Genomic DNA, 19,150 nt, shown 5'->3' on the forward strand with positions numbered 1-19,150 from the left:
ACAACAATAAGTTATCCAAAATTATGTTTTTACTAATAAAAATAAACAACTCTCTTTTTGTATTACTTTTAAACAACTTTCTATGCTTCCTATACTTGATTGCTACTTATTACCATTTATTTTTAAAGTAATGCAACTTTTCATATATATATTACTCAAAAAAAATTAAAAATATTTACAAAATACAGTATAATAGCCTAATCTATTTGTGATAAACGAAAGTGATCGATATAGACTACTATATGTGTCTATTGTTAGATACAAGTAATAATCTATCGTGAACTATTTTCATGATAGACATAAATAATAGTCTATTTTGGTTTATTGCAAACTATCTTGATATTTTACTATATTTAAAAGTAGTCGAATAAAGAAAAATAACATTTTCAAATATAGTAAAATGAACAAAAATATTTTAGAGGTATAAAAAGGACCATGTAACATTTAGATTCAAAATATTTGATATATATAGCAAAATATGCTCTTTTTTTTTTCTTATATTTTTGTAAATATTTTCAACTGTTTTTCTATTTACAATAATTCAAAAAATAATGGCAAGAAATGGGCATTTTAAAAAGTTAGAAAGTAAATTAAAATATTTAATAAATTTTTTTAATTTTATCAATTATAGCCCACTTCTATTACTCTTTATCGGTGTCACCAATACAAGAATATCACTAGCTATTAAATATTTGTTATTTATAAAATCTAAATTTTACTATAGTTCGTAAATATTTTTTAAAATTCGCTATTTTTAGGGAGAAAAAGAAAGTTACATTTTGTAATTTAGGTGTTAGCATAAGAAATAAACAAATGGATTGAAAAACAAAAAAAAACTTTGGACTCCTTCTTTGACCGGTCTCCGATTTACAGCCATGGCATGAACCAAATTCACAAACGCTTCCTTCCTCTTCTTCCATAACCAACTGTTTTGATCATACCCAAATCAATTCTCCAACACTCTTTCCCTCTTTGATCTCTCTTTTTCTCCTACCAAACTTGCTGATCAATGGCGAAAAAGAGAGACGAAAGAGAAGTGGGTATGATCATGGATGGAGTCATAGAATCCATGCCTCAATATGCCAAGGAACTGGTTGCCGGTGGCCTCGCCGGTGGAATTGCCAAGACCGTCGTCGCTCCACTTGAGCGTGTCAAGATTTTATTCCAGGTGATTTTTCTTCGTTTTTGTTTGCTTGATCGTGTTTTTTTTCTTTCTTAATCTCGTCTTGTAAGTGATTCAATTGTGACTTTTTTGGGAATCGAGCTCAATTCTCTAGTGTTTCGAAATTAGTTGCATAATGGGTGTCTCTTGAGGTATTTGGCTTTGGAGTTCATGAATGTATGTTTTCTTTTACTTATTCTTTGTTCTCTCTTGGAAATTAGAATGAGATTCTACAAGAATGAGAGATGTTGTGGTGCATGTTTTTTTTTGGAATTTAACTTTTAATTTACCAGGAATAATGGGTTTCTTATAGATCAGTAAAAGATGCAACTCCCATTAATTTTTTTTCAGTTCTGATTTTGGAAAAAGCAAGATGCTTTGGAGTCCATAACTTCATTGCATTTTACTTAATACATGGGAATAGAATTCCCCACTGGCTATTATGAATCCTTTTTGTTTGTTTTGTTCTTGAATGACAAAGAAACTTCAATCTTAGGTAATAAAGTAAAAGATGCTCAAAATGAGGGGAGCTCAAGTCTAGGACCAATGAGATTACATGGAGACTCTTTTAAATTGGCTGAAGTGAAAAATAATGGCTTAAACTCTACCTTATTAGTGGAATATCTGGAGGAAATTTTTATTAGCAATTTTCTCTTCTTTAACATCTATAAAGGTTTCTGTACCTAAAGAACCATCAGTGACATAAAATGGAAAATACAGAGTTGATTGATAAAATCTTGCTCTAAGGAAATATTTGAGGTATCTATCTATTAGATAAATCCAACGTTTCTCCTAAAGAATTATTGTCAAGTGATATGAAAGGAAAAAATGATTTGGATCTCAAGGCTATATAATTCACACAGCTCACATATTTAGAGGTTGAGAAATCAAGAAAAGGAAGAGAGAAATCCTCTAGCATACCTTTAGTGTTGTCTTCCAAATGAAGTACTTGACTTTCTTTAGATTCTTCGGATTCTAAAGAAGCTTGGCCTTTCCTTGAGAAATGGATTTTGATCTACCTACCAAAGTGTTATTCATCGATTTACTGGAGGACCCCTAGGGTCTGGATGCCAAAGCTTTGATTCTAAACTCAGGGCTTTCAAGGGAATTCCCCAAGGATTCTAAAATGAAAGAGAGCACCATTCTCTTTTTTTCTTCGAGAAACAAACCACTTTTCATTGAAGATATGGAAAGGTACGATTAACTAAAAGAGGATAAACGCCCTGTGAGATTAGGAAAAAAAATGCTTTAGTTGGCAGTAATTTTGAAAGAGTATTTCCAAAAGTTACCGGAGCAAACTGAGTATAACTAAATAGTGCGGATTAGTTTTTCAAGATCTGCCTCTTATTCTATCTAAAGATCGACCCAACATAAAAAGAAAATGAGGAAGTAGGTTTCTGTTGTATATGTTTTGAGAAGCCTAAAAGTGGATCTTTATTTTTCATTGATAATGTAGAAAAATCTGCTGATCAAGAACAGTTATAGAGCAAAAGTTTACATTTAGTCTCAAAACCCTTCTTTTAAAGAACAAAGCCAATATTATCCTTCTCCACACCATCATACGCCTTCTCAAAGTCAATTGACGAATCGGTCCCCGTGCTTTTGTAACTTCTCGCAGTTATGGTTGCATTGGCAATGAGAATGAAGGGCATTAACTATATGTCTATCCCACAACTAAAGTCTTTGATTTTCTCCACAACTAAAGTCTTTGATTTTCTCCACAGCTAAAATCTTTGATTTTCTTGTTCATTCTCAGTTAATATTGGTATATCAGTTTTGCTCATCTCATTTTCATAATAAATATAGGATTAACCATCTAGTATACACTGTTCATATTTAATGCAGTTCTTTCTTTTTCAATTTGTTTAAGCAAAGTTTCCCCCCAGATTTTTCAAGCATGAATTTCCCTTTCCAAAGCATGTACTGTGGAATTAACCAGCTGTTAAGCACTTTTTATCATTTTCGTTTTTGGATGTAGATGTTTTTGTTATATTTTAAATAAGGTTAAGATTTGATCTTCGATATATGATTCTGAAGTCCACCCATTTTTTCTTTTTCACGGTGAAGTATTTTCCTAGAAGTTAACATCTGTACTTATTTTTCAACTTGTTAGACCAGAAGAGCAGAGTATCAAAGCATAGGACTACTTGGATCTATCAAGAAGATTTCTAAGACTGAAGGTTTTCTGGGTTTCTACAGGTGGGTACATAAAGTGCTATAATTTTTTTTGAGCTGAGGCCCCACCCCTCCCCCAACAAATGACATATTAGTGGATTTGATCACAGAGGCAACGGTGCTAGTGTCGCTCGGATTGTTCCTTATGCAGCGCTGCATTACATGGCTTATGAACAATATCGAAGATGGATTATCCTTTCTTTTCCAAATTTTAATAGAGGCCCCGTACTTGATCTTTTGGCAGGATCATTTGCTGGAGGAACTGCCGTGATTTTTACCTATCCTCTGGACTTGGTTCGGACTAAGTTAGCATTCCAGGTGAAGACTAAAAACATAAGCGTCCCTTCCCAAAACAAAAACGTATACAAAATTGTAAACTTCATTATAACTAGATTCATGAAAGCTATCTTTAGATGCGATAGTCTTGCTCCCGCCAGAATTGAATATGAAAAGAGTAGTATCATTGAACTTTGCCGTGAATAAATATATGGATTTCTCCTTACACACTACCTTCCTGTGTGAACATTCCAATCTAATTAGATCTGATACTGATAGTGCAGGTTGTTGCTCCGTCAAAGTCAAGTATTCATGGGCTAGTAGTCCCCGAGCATGTATATAGAGGGATTTCTGATTGTTTCTCAAAAACTTTTAAGGAGGCTGGACTTAGAGGTCTCTACCGTGGTGTTGGTATGCATTTCCAATTTGCTTATATAACTTTTGGCAATCTACTTTTCTGGGACTTACTTTTCACTTTGCGAGTTTTCCAATTAATACTCAACTTTCGTTGCCAGCCCCATCACTTTACGGGATTTTTCCATATGCTGGTTTGAAGTTCTACTTCTATGAAGAGATGAAGCGGCATGTGCCGGAGGAACAAAAGAAAAATATTATGGTCAAGCTGGTATGTGGATCGGTTGCGGGTCTGTTAGGCCAGACCTTTACATATCCTCTTGATGTGGTTAGGAGACAAATGCAGGTAATAAAGTTGCACCAAAATACATGGAAGAAATATATTAAAATGTTTGAATTCTGAACTAATATGGAGCTATGTGTGAAATTCGCCCAAACAGGTTCAACGTCTACTAGCATCCAACAATACAGAGATGATGGGAACATTTGAAACCCTTTCTTTGATAGCTAGAAAACAAGGTTTTAAACAGCTGTTTTCAGGTCTAAGCATCAACTACTTGAAGGTGAGAAATCAATTCCTTTACTTAATCTCCTTCCACATTTGTAGTTTAGTGTCTAAGCTAAGTTGTGTATGTTTCAGGTTGTTCCATCAGTAGCAATTGGGTTTACTGTATATGATGTAATGAAAACATACTTAAGAGTTCCATCCCGAGATGAAGCTGTGGTAGAAGTGGTAACAAATAAAAGAAACATCCAATCGTCCTCTCTTAATACATAACAAGTATTCTTTTCCCATTCAAAACATGCCATATTCTAGTATCAGAATTCATTATGTTAGCCTTGTTATTATTTGTATATGCATTCTTTCAGCCTGTTTAGACATTAGAGCTCATGCTAGTTACAAGGCAAAAACATTTGTTATTCTTAGGTCTCCAAAAAGTCCAAGGTAACTGTCAAACAAGTAGAATTAGCACAAGGAAGGGTGTACATTTAGCTGGGATGTCTTGTGTAAACAATTGATGGTTTGAAGGTAACTAATAAAATATGAGTTGATTCTTCATATATTCTACATTGTGTACGACCTTACGTGAACAGGTAATGTGCTATAGGTTGCAACTGTCTTCTTGAGTTCCAAGAATGATTTTCATATATTATATATTAAGTGGAAATGGTTGACTCCTTTCAAGGGAGTTTACATAAGAAACAATAATTTCTCTGCTTAGAAATTGATTTGTTCATTTTACTTTTCACTATGGTCTCACCCAATTCAATAGAAAACTGAATCGTTGAAGGGAACATACATCTAAGCAGGAAGCTTGAGTTGCATATGGAACATAATGGACTAAGTTATGCTTCACTAACAGTTAGTTTCACAGTTCGACATTGCCAGCAATTGAGATGAGAGTATAATGCAAACTTCCCTTTGAGTTTATTTTACTTTCTATCCTTATGGTGTAGTCTAATTCAAAATTATGCAAGGCAAACAAACCAAAAATGAGTACCAGGGAGGAACGCAATAATATAATTAATAAATTGTTAATGGTCTAAAGATACAAGCTCTTGTTGGAAAAAAGAAAGTAGACTCAAATTTTGTAAGGAGACTTATCTCTTCTGTGTTCATCAAGGCAACAAGCAACTATAAGTTCAAGATACAATGATAAATTAGAATAAGTACATATCATACAACAAAAACATGTACCCTAAGTTACACAAGTTTGACCTGTTTGCTGAAGTTGTTCACCATGTAGCCAGCGGAGTCCTGGTAACAGATGGTTTTATTCTGAATTGTGACGCTATGAATTTCCTCTTGATGAATAAGGAAGGAGAATTGCCAAGTTGGTTTACGGATATTATCACAAACTTTTAGCTGGATTAAAAATTTAGCTGACGGAACCGGTATCGGACACATCCGGTTTGTTGCTTGTGGCTAACGTTGAAATCAACTTATTAGTTCTCATTCCTTTATGTTCCCCACACCTAACTCGTCCTTTCACTGGCTGCCTAGTGCAGTTGAGTCCATTGCCTAAATCAACACCACACATTCTTTCGAGACCTGAGCTAGAAAGTTCTGAAGAAGTGCCTTGTGCTATCACAGTTGACTCAGGTTTTGATATGGGTGAAGTTTGCTGGTACTTGGAAGTGACTAAAGTCGATCTACAAATTCGTTGCCCTTTGTGTTCTTCACACCGTTTCCTTCCTTGAACTGGGGGTCTTCTACATGGAGAGCCATCATACAGAACAACTCCACAAATTGGAAGAGAACTCCCCTTATTGGGAAATGAATTCGAAACTGAGCATTCTTCTGTGCTATTGGGAATCTCAGATTTACTACAAGAGAAGTCTTTTTCACCATATATGGTTGTTCCTACATTCACGGGCTTTTGTAAAATAAATCTGCTAGATGAGTTCTTTAGTAATCCATTAATCTTCATCCCTTTATGTTCAGCACACCTTTTTCTTCCTTCAACTGGGGCTTCCTACAAACCTCACCGTTATGACCTATGACCACTCCGCAGCTATTGCTATCTGCCCAATTAACATCATTAGTGTTGTCAACAAGTCTAGGCCGAGATCTGCTGAAACTGAGAATGCGAGAAAAGAAATTGTTCCTCTCCTCAGCATCTTCAGCTGGTTTGTTCACCATTGGAATTGACTTGCTTGTTTTAATTTTGATGCCCATTTTCTTCTGTGTAAAAGGCAGAAGCTTTCTGGAAATAAAGGTAGATTTTGTAGTTTGTGAAGCGATGTTCTCAAGTTTTTTTAGTACATCGTCATGGCGCCGTGCACCATTACCACTTGTATTCCATGCATAGTCAAATGTTTTAAGCAGTTGAGTTTCAGTCATCTGAGCATTCTTCTTGTTTTTCATCTGTCAAAGCAACAAGAAAAATGAGAAACATGGAATGGTAAAAACAACAAAATGCAGAAAGAGATACAATCATAATTGACCTTGAGAGGAGATGATGAAATCTTTAATATTAACATAACAATTCATGTACACCTTTTTTTTTTTGCCTGTCCTGAGACCAAAACTACGAGACATCAAAGACTTTCCTTATTAAGATTACTCGCAGCCTCTAGGCATGCATTTCTCAGACTTAGAGACCATAATCCTTAACCAATAGGACTGCCCCATGAGGGATTAACAATTCATGCATTTGCAAGAACTGTTTTCGCATCCCTTAAATATATAAAGTACAGCTTTCATCTCAAAAAACTCAAATGATACGGCAAACAACCAACATTTATATGCCAATAAAAAATTGCTATCATGAGACAAACCAATCCAGTAGATTAGCTACTTCCCCAAGGCACTACAAGAACCAAATGAAATTATTTGATTAAAGTATATATAAAAACAAAACATACTTACAGGAGCCCATCTATACACAATGGAGTACCCTCTTGAGAACATTTCTTGAAATAAACTGGGTCCCTTTTCAAGAGGAAAAACCTTACAGTCAACAACACAGAAATAGGCATTGCCCAAATGAGAACCCGAGCGACCATAGTGCTGTAATCGTGTTCTCACGTTGTCAGCTTCGCCAAGGTAGACAACAACTATCCAGTCTGCGTCTAGTTTAGCTATCTCACGACCTAAACCGGAGCTAGATACAGTAATGCCAAGCTCATACAATCCAGGACCTGAAACTTTAGGAAGATTGTGAATTCTGTACCTTTCTGCACCTTCCTTCCCCAATGAATAGTCTTCCCAATCAGAAGAGGCAACAAGAATCTGAGGCATCACAACAAGCAACGCATTGAGGAATATGGAAAAGAGTAAACAGCCCCAAGAAATCCCATCAACATGTTCCTTAAGTTTGGTTATGATGCCTACACGAGGCACTGCTTTGGCGTTTTTTTTTTTTTTTGAATAAGAAACAATTTCATTGATATATGAAATATCAAGAGAGTATAGCAGTAAAAATCCATAAAGAGATGTATTAAGAACCAGAGGGACAACCGCGGATTAAATAGTTACAACAAAAAACAAGGTGGAAGGAGAAGACAAAAAAGAGAGAAACAGAAAGATGCAAGCTAGATTGAGGATGTGAGAAGCCCTCAAATATCTTGTGAAACAAAAGAGCAAATCCAAACAAAAACCAACAATCCAAGGAACATCAATCCGAGGCTCCCCAAAGAGGCACCACTTCGGTTACTACTAATAACAAGCAAGTCACTCGTTGTCCCAACGAATCTTCGCATATCTCCATGGTGACTTTAGTTTCACTCAGAACGACTTATGATCATCTATTTATCTAGCGCGGATGTGAAACTTTGCTTGGGTATCACTAGTGAAAACACAAATGGAAAGCAAGAGTCTTGGATGGTCAAACGAAAACACCAACCGAAGCTGATACATAATTATTACCCTAAAAGAAAGCGGTAGCTTCAAATTTAAGCTCATTTCTGTAACCAAGAAGGGAACCCACCAAAATTTGAAGATAGAAACAAATAGAGAAAAAGATCAAACCTCCCATTTGGAGAAATCGGAGTCGTGTTTGGTGCGTTTACAGTCTTCCCTCTTCAGCCTGATGGGAGAAAGCTCGGCGACCATAGTGAGCGGCAGTTAAGAAAGAGAGAAGAATTGCTCCGATTTGAAGCGAAGGCTGGATCTGAGGTTGTTGTACATGATTAAAAACTTGGACCAAAGGTGGAAACGGATTTGAATTGGAAAGATCCGTTGTTGCCATTTATTTATTGATAATTGTTATTGGACGGGCGTTGGTCGGAGATGGAGAAAATGCGCCGGAATTTATGAAATTGGATTGGTTAATTGTCAGAGAGAAAGATTAACTCCTAATTTTCAATTCTTTTCAACTGCCAACTTCTTATTTCAATAACAAATTTTGTAAATATATTTTTGTTTATTTTATTACATTCAAACACAATCATAATTTTTTTAAAAAAGATAGGAAAATCTATTAAATTATTTTAAGCTTTTAAAGTTTTTCGTTAGGTTTTATGAAAAAATATTTTTAAAAATAGCAAATTTTACAAAATATTTACAACTTATAGTAAAATTTTAAAATTCTCTCACTGCTATATGATATGCTAATGTGAAGTCTACATATAGTTTATAATACAAAATTTTGTCATTTTTTAAAAATAGTAAAATAAATTAAAATATTTACAAGCTATAGTAAAAGTTTGGATTCTATCAATAATAGTCTTTTATGATTATAGCATATCACTTATTATCGGTGATAGAATTTGCTACAGATTGTAAATAATGGATAAAATTTGTTGTTTTTAAAAATTTTCCTTTTATAAATAATTATATATTTTTTCTATTTACGTGAATTTCTCATTAAAATACTTAAACTTTATCAAATTCCCAATTCAATTTTTATGTTATATCAAACATTTATTTAGTAGGAGTATAAATTTACAACATGAGAGTACTCTATATACAAACAAAAAAAACCTATATTTAATTAATAAATTAGTATATTATATATATATTTGAAACTATATTATGCAAAATTCATTCAATTTAAATATAGCAATTTTTTTTCTATTCATAACAACATAGGTATAGATAAATGTTTGCAAAAGTATAATTTGAAGGAGAATATATATATATATATATAATTTTCTTCTTTTGATGCATTCTCATTAGGCTAATAGAAATAATAAATAAATAAAAAGGTAGGGAGGTTAATATTCCTTTCCTACCAAAAAAAAAGGGTGGAATATTGTTATTTATTTATTCTTGGTAATAATTTATGGAATAAAAATGTTGAAATGGGAAGTGTGTTTAGTACAAAATAGAATCTTTGTTGTGAGGTTGAAATGATAAATATGAAGAAAAAAAAGGGGCATCTTTCTTTCACCACTCCTATATACACTATAGTTTCAATTATGTAAATATATTACATCACTTTTTTTTTGAGTAATATATATTGGTAAATAAAAACTTAATTATTAGCTCTATTTGTTAATAATATTTTAACAAGTTTATTTAAATCCCTTATGATTACATTTGTTATTTTATTTTATTTTATTTTATTTTCAATTATAATACTAAAATACATGTAATGAAAATTAAGATAATTTATTATTTATTTTACAAATAATAATAGGGATAAGGAGACTCGAACCACATATGGTAATAAATAATATTTACACGACATCTTATCGATGTCTAGAAAATAAATATCAATGTTTTTAGAGTTTGTGTTTAGATTATTTTTAAATTGAATAATATTTAGTAGGTCGTTGAACTTTTAATTTTGTATTTAGTAAGTTTCAAAACTTAGAGTGTGAATTCCTTAATTGGATGTTTAGTTTTGTGTTAAGTTATCTCATGAGACTACTCAAAGGGTAAGTTGACCTACTACTTCACAGTAACACTTTGCAATAATGACTCTTGTAGGAAGGACCACAAATAATGTATGATTTCTTGTCGTTACACGAGTCATCAAGAAATCTGAATCTACTCATGATGTGTTTCAAGATAAATTGAGATACTACTTCGATGAAGAATCTTTTTGTCTCTGCCTAAGGACAATTTACTAGAAATGAGCGTATAACTCAACCAACATAATGTTTGTACTACTAACCTCAAATTTAGAGATTTAATCTGTCCACTCTACATGGGGTAAAAAAAGAATAGCATTTCATCTCAGTTTTAGATTAACTTCTTTGAATCGAAATTAGATACTCAAGTTTCATCCTCACTAAAACAAGCTAGAAAAATAAAATTACCTGAAAATTAACCTGCGAGAATAAGTTATGGGAAAGAAATTGTCACAATGATTAGTAAAGGACAATTAAAAAGTGTATATTTATCGATTGACCTAAAAGCGTTATCAATGTTAATTGAAGAGAAAAATATCAGTTGAGAATGTCCCACAATTACCGAGACCCATAACTCATAGCAAATCCACATTGGAGAGAAAATCACTGATCTTACATTCGCAGTTTAAAAGTTGTTTAAAAGTTGAAAAGAGAGTATCCCAAATCCACAAATTCCATTAACACATAACATTGTTTCTTCTCTGCAAATTGTTTTGTGTTAATCTTAGAAAGTAACCAACGTTAACAATTTACAACTAGAGTTCGTGTCAAAATTAGAGGATGAACCGAATTAACAAATATGAACTAACCTTTGATTTCCTCTTTTTCTTTTCTTTTGTACAATTAATTATTGAATGGGAAGCTGATTCCTCTAACCAAAGAAAAGAAAAGAAAAAGGCTTCAAAGTTTCTTTATTATTGTCCCATTTATGATGTTTTGTCCCTTTGCTTCCTGTCTTTTCCCTAAACCTTGTCTTTTTCAAAGCAAATCATTTTTTCCCCAAACCCTTTTTTTTATTAATCTAAATCATGAACTCAAAAAATATATTTATTTATATCTACAGTCAACTTAGCTTTTCTTTATAAAAAAAAATGCTTACATATCTTATTAAAATACAAGTTTATTAGCAAGAGAGAAAAATTATGAAAAATATTTATAAGATATAGTAAAATTTGATACTATAGATTAAAGGGATCACTTTATTGAATCATGTAGGAAATTTGACCCTTTATTTGTTGAGGTTTAGGTAGGAGATGGTTGATGGTGATGATGATGATTTTCTTAGGTTAAGTTTTATGTTTTTGGGTAGGTAGTTTTATTCTTTATCTATCAAAATGTTTGCTTCCCTTTTTTTTTTTAATCTAAAATCTTAGATCATAAGTTTTCTTATTGTAAATTGGTGCATTTTTTATGAATATTGTTTCAATTTAGAATTAGAAAATTTTCAGTAAGTTAATTTAAGCTTGTCTTGTAATAATTATTTTGTTTTTTTAAATTAAGATTAAAAATAAAATAATTGTGAAGAAAATGTGAGAAAACAAGCCATTTTTTAAATGGTTAAAAATAGGCTTAGAACTAGAATGATATAACAAACTCAAAAATCAACCATCCTTGATATAAGATGATACAAGAGAAGCAAGTTTTGGAAAAACAACAACTTTCATTGTTTGACGACGTTGAGGAGTGAATTGATCAAGATATGAGATAATATAAGATTTGATGTTAGCAAAAACTTATATTCCATTCCAGTGAGATAATATCAAATCCTCTTGAAATACAATCTTTTATCTTTGTTGTCATGGGAAGATGTAAAAGATGGGTGCATTTTTCTAGACCAAAATTTTGCATCAAGAGATGTTATGATATTAAAATTTATATTCATTTATATCAAAATTCAAAATGACGTGAAGCCAAGTAGTTTAAGAATGATGTATTCAAATTTTAATTAATTTGGTTTTCACGATATGACTTAAGTTTTTGGGTTGGATGATTGATAAAAGAAAGGGAAAAAAAGAGAGACAATAATACCAAAAACTTTGTGAGCTTTTGGATTTCTTAGAATGAAAGCAACGTCTTTTGACTCATTTCATTGAGATCAAAAGCCATTTGGAACTTAGCTGTTGGATTCATGAATAAGTTTTGATTACGTATTCATTTAATTAAGCCAATCTCTCCATTTCTTAGTGTCGTTTTGTTTGTTCCAACTCCAAACATTTGGCAATTTTGTTCTGTAATTGTGTCTTAATCTTGTAGACTGTAGAGAGAATATGCTTCTTACAATGCCAAACCAAAAGGCATTGAAAAACAGTGCGTTCAACCAAATGGGTCGAAAATTAGCTCAATTTTACTTGCTAAAGTTTGTGGGCAGCGTGAATTTCACATGTAAAAAAGGAGGGTTCGCTCGCTCGCACTCACTCTACTTTCTTCTTTAATCTTCCTTTTTCTTCCTCATTTCACAAGGTGAGGCAAAAGCACCTCGGTTTCCGAGACATTTCCATCGCTGATTTCACTGCTCATTGCTGCAATATTGTGATTACAGTGTACCCTTTTGTTTCTTTTTTCCTGTATTCAGTGTCGGTTTCTTTTTGGGGGTTTTCATTTCATGATGGGGTCTCTTTTTAATGGAGATTTCTGACATGGTTATGGAAATTTGATCCTCGAGGTTGGGAACTGAACTGGGTTTGTGGATATTGTGAGATTTTTTTTGAAGAGTTTATGGAAATTTCTTACATGGTTTTGTGGATATTGTGAGAGTTTCTGAAGGATTTACGGAATTTTGATCCTTAAGGTTGAGAACTGAACTGGGTTTGTGGATATTGTGAGAGTTTCTGAAGGGTTTACGGAGTTTGATCCTTAAGGTTGGGAACTGGACTGGGTTTGTGGATATTGTGAGATTTTTTTAAGAGTTTATGGAGATTTCTTACATGGGTTTGGAAGTTTGATCCTTAAGGTTGGGAACTGAACTGGGTTTGTTGTTATTGTGAGAGCTTTTGAAGGTTTTATGGAGGAAGGACATCCAGACGTGGCTGGGAAAGTGGTGGTTGTCGCAATTAAAGCCACCTCGAAGGAAGTTTCTAAAGCTGCTCTCGTTTGGGCTTTGACGCATGTTGTTCAACACAGGAGATCATATTAAGCTCCTTGTGGTTATCCCTTCTCATCAATCAAGTAAGATTCATTTACTTTTATGCGACTTGTTAACGTCAAACTGGATTAAATTCTTTGTGTAAGTTCTTGGTCCATTATGATGGAAAAGAGTATATAAGTTTTCATACACGTTTTGATTGCATTTATGATGTCCAGATGAGATGCTTGTGAAATAAATGTTCGTCTCAGCATTTATTTTGAGTAATAGTAATTGTTTCTTTTGGGGTTCTTAAATGTCTTCCTATTTCCTCGCCAATGACTTCAAATCTGTGAAGAGCTAGATCACTCTTTGAATTCCTCGGAATCAAATGCTCAAGAAAAGATTATCACCTAAACACGAGGATCTTTAGTTAAAATGAGATAGGAATTTGCAACTTTTTGAGAAAATTTTACAAAATGACTACCCCACTGATGATAATGTCAAAATATTTGGTTGACCAATTTATTACATTCAACTATTTAAGTTCACTACTATTGTGTCTGTTCTGTTCTTTCTGCCTTTCAATTAATCTTTTTCCCTCTGATGTAAACGTTTTGACGGGAAATTTTATCTTTACAGGTATGTGGGTTCGGGGGTTTTCTCGACTTACCAGTGATTGTGCAATCGGTCATTTGAGAACTCATTCAGGAACTTTTTCCGATCGGAAGGATGACATTGTGCATTCATGTTCTCAGATGGTGCATCAGCTTCATGGTGCATATGACTCACTGAAGGTCTGTTCAATAACTTGCTCCTAAGGGTGATTACGGCCTTTGATCTTTATTGTCTACAAATCCTTAGGTTTTGGGATTTTTTTTGGCAGATAAAAGTCAGAATCAAAGTTCTTTCAGGCTTGGTTCGGGGTATGGTGGCTACCGAAGCTAAGAAAGCTCAATCAAACTGGGTGATATTGGATAAGTAATAGATATAATGTAAAATTTGTCTCTATTATAGGCATCCATTCATATGAACTCTGTGCATTTAGGCATATGAGATGATTTCATATTACGTAGTTGCCGATGCATTTGGATTCTTCGTTTTATAACTTTAAAGCTTTACTTTCCCTTTTCTTTTGTCTCCCACTTCCTCACTCTTGGTTTTTCACAATTATGGTCAGGAATTTGAAAGATGAAAGGAAAAACTGTTTGGAAGAGCTGCAATGCAATGTTGTTCTTATGAAGAAATATCACCCTAAGGTTCTTCGTTTGAATTTGATGGAATCCCCTAAAATGAACACTAGAGAAGCTTGGATATCATCACATGAATTAGACGTTTCTCAGAAGTGCCTTAAAAGCTATTTTGATGAACCGATCATGTTTACAGCTCCTGATGTGACTCCTGACAGTACTCCTGACGTAGAGTCTCCTTTTACCGTCACTGATATTGGAACATCATCAATATCGAGCTCGGATGTGGGCAGTTCGTCCTTGTTCTCTGGGATTTGTGGAAGCTTGAGAAATGATTCCAGAACAGCTGTCGACAGAGGGAGAAATATGTCTGGATCTGAATATGATTCTGAAAGTGAAAAGCAAACTCCCTCAGTTTCATATTTCCAGCGTTGTATGGTTGATATTATGAGTTCCCGGCGTAAATTCCAGCAACATGCAATGGAAGAATCACAAAATGCTCATCATAGACCTCCAGCTCCAACACGTCAAGGTCTGGTAAAAAAAATGTCTACTCTTTCTGTAGAACCTAGCCATGATGTGGCACATCGGAGTACTGATATTAGCTCAAGCAGAAACATAAGGAACACGGTATCATTGTCCAGAAAAGCACCTCTAGGCCCTCCTCCGCTATGTTCTATGTGCCAACACAAGGCCCCTGCATTTGGGAATCCTCCTAGATGGTTCACTTATGCTGAACTTGAAGTTGCTACAAGTGGCTTTGCACAAACAAATTTTTTGGCTGAGGGTGGATTTGGGTCTGTGCACCGAGGCATCTTATCAGATGGACAAGTTGTTGCTGTCAAGCAATATAAACTGGCTAGTACACAGGGAGATCGAGAATTTTGTTCAGAAGTTGAGGTCTTAAGTTGTGCCCAACATCGAAACGTAGTGATGCTTATTGGATTTTGTGTGGAGGGTGGAAGAAGGTTACTTGTTTATGAATATATTTGCAATGGATCTCTTGATTCCCATCTTTATGGTAATACCCTATTTCAGAATATCTTCTGGTATGGTTGTAATGGAACAGCCTGTGATTCATTACTACACATAAAATCACATAGGGAGCCCAAATAATGTCAGTTTTAGCGTCTTTATTAGTAAATCATCTTTTCGAAGTTCATGGCGTCTTTGTTTACTTGATTGCTTCCCTCTTGTAGTAAATCATGTAGCTTCAGCTTTGGTTTGATGACCTATGCCCAGTCATATTAACTCTGCCATGTCCAATCTTTGCAGGAAGAAATCGTGAACCATTGCAATGGTCGGCACGCCAGAAAATTGCAGTCGGGGCTGCTCGAGGATTGAGATACCTTCACGAAGAATGTAGAGTGGGCTGTATTGTGCATCGTGATATCCGTCCAAACAATATCCTCCTTACTCATGATTTTGAGCCACTAGTGAGTCAATGCTCTCTCTTTTCATTAATCCTTAGCTGTGTTGTATGTGATTTGATGTAAGAGAATCAGAATTTTCATGGAGATTTATCAAGTTAAGCATTGATTATGAGGTTTTCAATTTCCGGCTTCCCAAAATTCTTACTTGTCAGTGTCACAGCCAAAAAGGAAATGGAGAAAATGCCATTTACTCTAAGGATGCATTCACATTTTTGTATTAACATAAGATTTTCTGTTCGTTTCCTTCCGAACAACCCATATTGATGCACAAACATTGACTAACTGTCAAATGAGAACATTTCGGAATTGTGTATTTTTGGGCTGATGTGAAAATTTGCTTTTGAGTCGTAGGTTGGAGATTTTGGGCTGGCAAGGTGGCAACCGGATGGTGACCTAGCAGTAGAAACCAGAATCCTTGGGAGATTTGGGTAACCATTTCAATCATGTTATTTCTTTCTTTTTCATTATACAAACTAGCAATCCAAAAATTAAATTGCAACTACTTGTGGTTGCTTAGCTACCTGGCTCCTGAGTATGCACAGAGTGGCCAAATCACAGAGAAAGCCGATACATACTCATTTGGCGTTGTCTTGCTGGAACTTGTGACTGGACGCAAAGCAATTGATTTAAATCGTCCCAAGGGCCAGCAATGCCTCACTGAATGGGTAAGTCAGTCTCAGAAGTGGCTAAGTTAGTAAAACCATAGGACTACAACTTACTTGCCTTACCTCAATGCCAAATTATTCAAGTTCCTTTCCTTTTCTGATTCAAATTCGTGATTTCCGATTGATTTTCTTTGCATTTCATGTTGGGATCAGGCACGAAACCTGTTGAGAAAAAATGCAATCTCTGAACTAGTTGATCCATGTTTGAGGAACTGTTATTCAGACGAGGAAGTTCACCGCATGCTGCAATGCGCTTCCTTGTGCATAAAGCGTGATCCGTATGTAAGACCGCGTATGTCTCAGGTAACTATATGATATTTCATTCCACAAGCACAAGCACAACCAAAACAAAACAAACACCGATACACAATCACTCTTAAAGCTAAACTTCAATTCATCCTTGAGTTGCAATGCATTCTCAAAGTGTTTTTTCTATCCTTTAACGACGCCTCGATGGCATTACACTTGTTGTAGGTGCTTCGGGTGTTGGAGGGCGACATCGTTCTGTAAAGCAGCAGCCATATAGGAGGCCATGTTGGAAAATTTTGCAGAGTTGTAACGGTATATATATGGTCTGGAATCAACACTAACATGGCTGAAGAGGGATGTTGGAGTAAAGACCAATTTGTCTTCTGAGAGGGTGATAAAAGGAATTCCACTTTGCAGAAAGCAGTTTTTCTTTTTCTTTTTATTAATTTCATCATTTTAGTGATTATAGCTTTAGTTAATGGATTTGGTTGTAATGTAAATAAGGGGATCAAACTGTTCTTCTGTAACCATAAAAATGTCAAGATTTGGCTTGGGATAGTTCCAAATAAAGTTACTTGTATGATATTGTATGATATGTTAAATTAGGTTGAATATATATATGTCTTGGTCTTCATGGAAAGGTTTTCTTTTCATTTGTTTTTAATTTTTAATTTCAATTTAGTCCAAGTTTTTATAACAATTTTCAAACAATTCATTATTATTGATCAATGTTAATATTGGTTGATGATAAATTTATATGGTATAGTTATTAGGGAATTGGTATAGAGCTAGAAGAGTAAAAGTGTATTAAAACTAAAAGAGCCAATTTCTGCATTAAAAATTTAATTACTTTTTCATAGGTTGATGATTTAATTTTTATATTTCTGACTGTTAATTGTTGAACTCTAAAACAAAATTATAAGAGATTTTTTTTTTTAAAAAAAATAACAAATGAAAAATTAAAAGGTTAAGTCTAAATTGTTATTTTTTAATCAAGGAAACTTTAATAGCTACAAATTAAAAAAATTACAAGTTTAAATTGCTGCGATTTTTAAAATGTTTTGGAACTTTGAAAAAAATGTTTAATTTAATTCATGATCTTTAAAAAAAAAAAAATGCTTCTTGTACGATCTATGGTTGATTTTGTTAATTTTTTTTAAAGAGAAATCCGGATAACCTTATAAGGTTTTAGATGTGGAGCAAGATATATGTGAAATAAAATGCAAACAACCAACGAGTCAAAACTATAAATAACCAAAATATACGAAAAATAACTTTTGAGTAGGTCATGCCACTTTTTTCACAATTGAAATTGTGAATTAATCTTGTCATAACTAACTTATTTAGTAATCTAGTCATCTAAAAGTACAAATCACTTTACCATTTTGTTAATGAGTTAGTAAAATCTAAATAGTAGGATCAACAAACTTTTTAAAAGTTTAAGGATTAAATTGTACAAAATGCCTTATTTGTTAAGGTCGACCATTCAACAAAACATGGATCGGTAGATTGCTGGCAAGTATTAGTTATGTGAGGTGTGAGATGGGTCGTTGAGTGTGTTATCAAGAGGACAAGGTCAGGCATGGCACTATGATTCTATGGTTCATTTGAAAATACAAAAATGAATTGAACTGCTCACAAGCCAAACATGTTTGATGGTATTAATGAGGTTGTTTGATTGGGCCTGTGTTGCTAATGGATAGCCCCGTGGAGTCATGTCAATCATAGCTATTGGTTCCTCCCCCTAATGCAGGGATGGTGAATGTGGATGCTTGATTAGAGTGATTCTTTCAACGTGGGAGTTCTCCAAAGTGTGAGGGCTTAAACACATTTTTCTATATCATTCGAATAAAGTTTTTAAGGGTCATGCGCATGAATTCGATTTTACACTTATGGATATTCTTCGTGCTTGTATGCTCATGGTCCAATCAAAACTTAAACTTATTAGTACTTACCATTGATTTTGTTAATTCTTTTAACTATTAGCTCAAAACTTTGAACGTGTTAGTTTTTCTTTTTGTAATCATATCGAAAACTCGATTGTAGATAGATAGGTTAGTTGCATGCTGTTGAGTTGAGCATACCTTCTTATGTGCAAGACTATCAGATGTGTTGGTTTAGAAAAATTTTCAAGGTAGTTATCCTCTAAAGATAGTCTATTTTGTGTTGTTGAGTTCATTGTCTAAAAATCTAATCAAAACATTTATATTTTAAAAGCTTATGAACTAAAGTCTAACTCTTAGGTCTGTGTTTAAGTCGAGTGTTTAATTTAGAAAATAAAT

At 33.8% G+C, this 19,150-nt stretch overlaps 3 protein-coding genes across 4 annotated transcripts; 2 read left to right on the forward strand and 1 right to left on the reverse strand.

Annotated features, from left to right (window-relative positions):
• The first annotated feature begins 814 nt into the window (after positions 1-814).
• Positions 815-5,031, forward strand: LOC101207889 (mitochondrial carrier protein CoAc2). Of its 2 annotated transcripts, none has more exons than XM_011661669.2 (7): positions 815-1,168; positions 3,281-3,361; positions 3,448-3,655; positions 3,898-4,024; positions 4,129-4,313; positions 4,408-4,530; positions 4,608-5,031. In XM_011661669.2, the coding sequence occupies exons 1-7, from the start codon at positions 1,080-1,082 to the stop codon at positions 4,743-4,745; spliced, it is 951 nt and encodes a 316-aa protein (XP_011659971.1). In that variant the 5' UTR covers positions 815-1,079; the 3' UTR covers positions 4,746-5,031. The 2 variants fall into 2 exon arrangements, with proteins under 2 accessions (XP_011659971.1, XP_004135701.1); XM_004135653.3 differs by having other exon boundaries at positions 816-1,168; positions 3,276-3,361.
• Positions 5,032-5,464: 433 nt separating this feature from the next.
• LOC101208130 (protein EFFECTOR OF TRANSCRIPTION 2) lies at positions 5,465-8,795 on the reverse strand. The gene is given in 4 exon segments (XM_004135654.3): positions 5,465-6,446; positions 6,449-6,836; positions 7,341-7,703; positions 8,442-8,795. Coding segments are annotated over 4 exon segments (1,434 nt in total). The 5' UTR covers positions 8,526-8,795; the 3' UTR covers positions 5,465-5,847.
• Positions 8,796-12,668: 3,873 nt separating this feature from the next.
• On the forward strand, positions 12,669-17,508 carry LOC101208373 (inactive protein kinase SELMODRAFT_444075). Its single transcript, XM_004135655.3, is given in 10 exon segments — positions 12,669-13,385; positions 13,387-13,435; positions 13,974-14,128; positions 14,218-14,312; positions 14,512-15,542; positions 15,797-15,957; positions 16,306-16,382; positions 16,472-16,619; positions 16,773-16,922; positions 17,094-17,508. Coding segments are annotated over 10 exon segments (2,016 nt in total). The 5' UTR covers positions 12,669-13,271; the 3' UTR covers positions 17,130-17,508.
• Positions 17,509-19,150: the final 1,642 nt, after the last annotated feature.

Source organism: Cucumis sativus, chromosome 1 (assembly GCF_000004075.3).
Source record: "Cucumis sativus cultivar 9930 chromosome 1, Cucumber_9930_V3, whole genome shotgun sequence".
Lineage (NCBI taxonomy): Eukaryota > Viridiplantae > Streptophyta > Magnoliopsida > Cucurbitales > Cucurbitaceae > Cucumis > Cucumis sativus.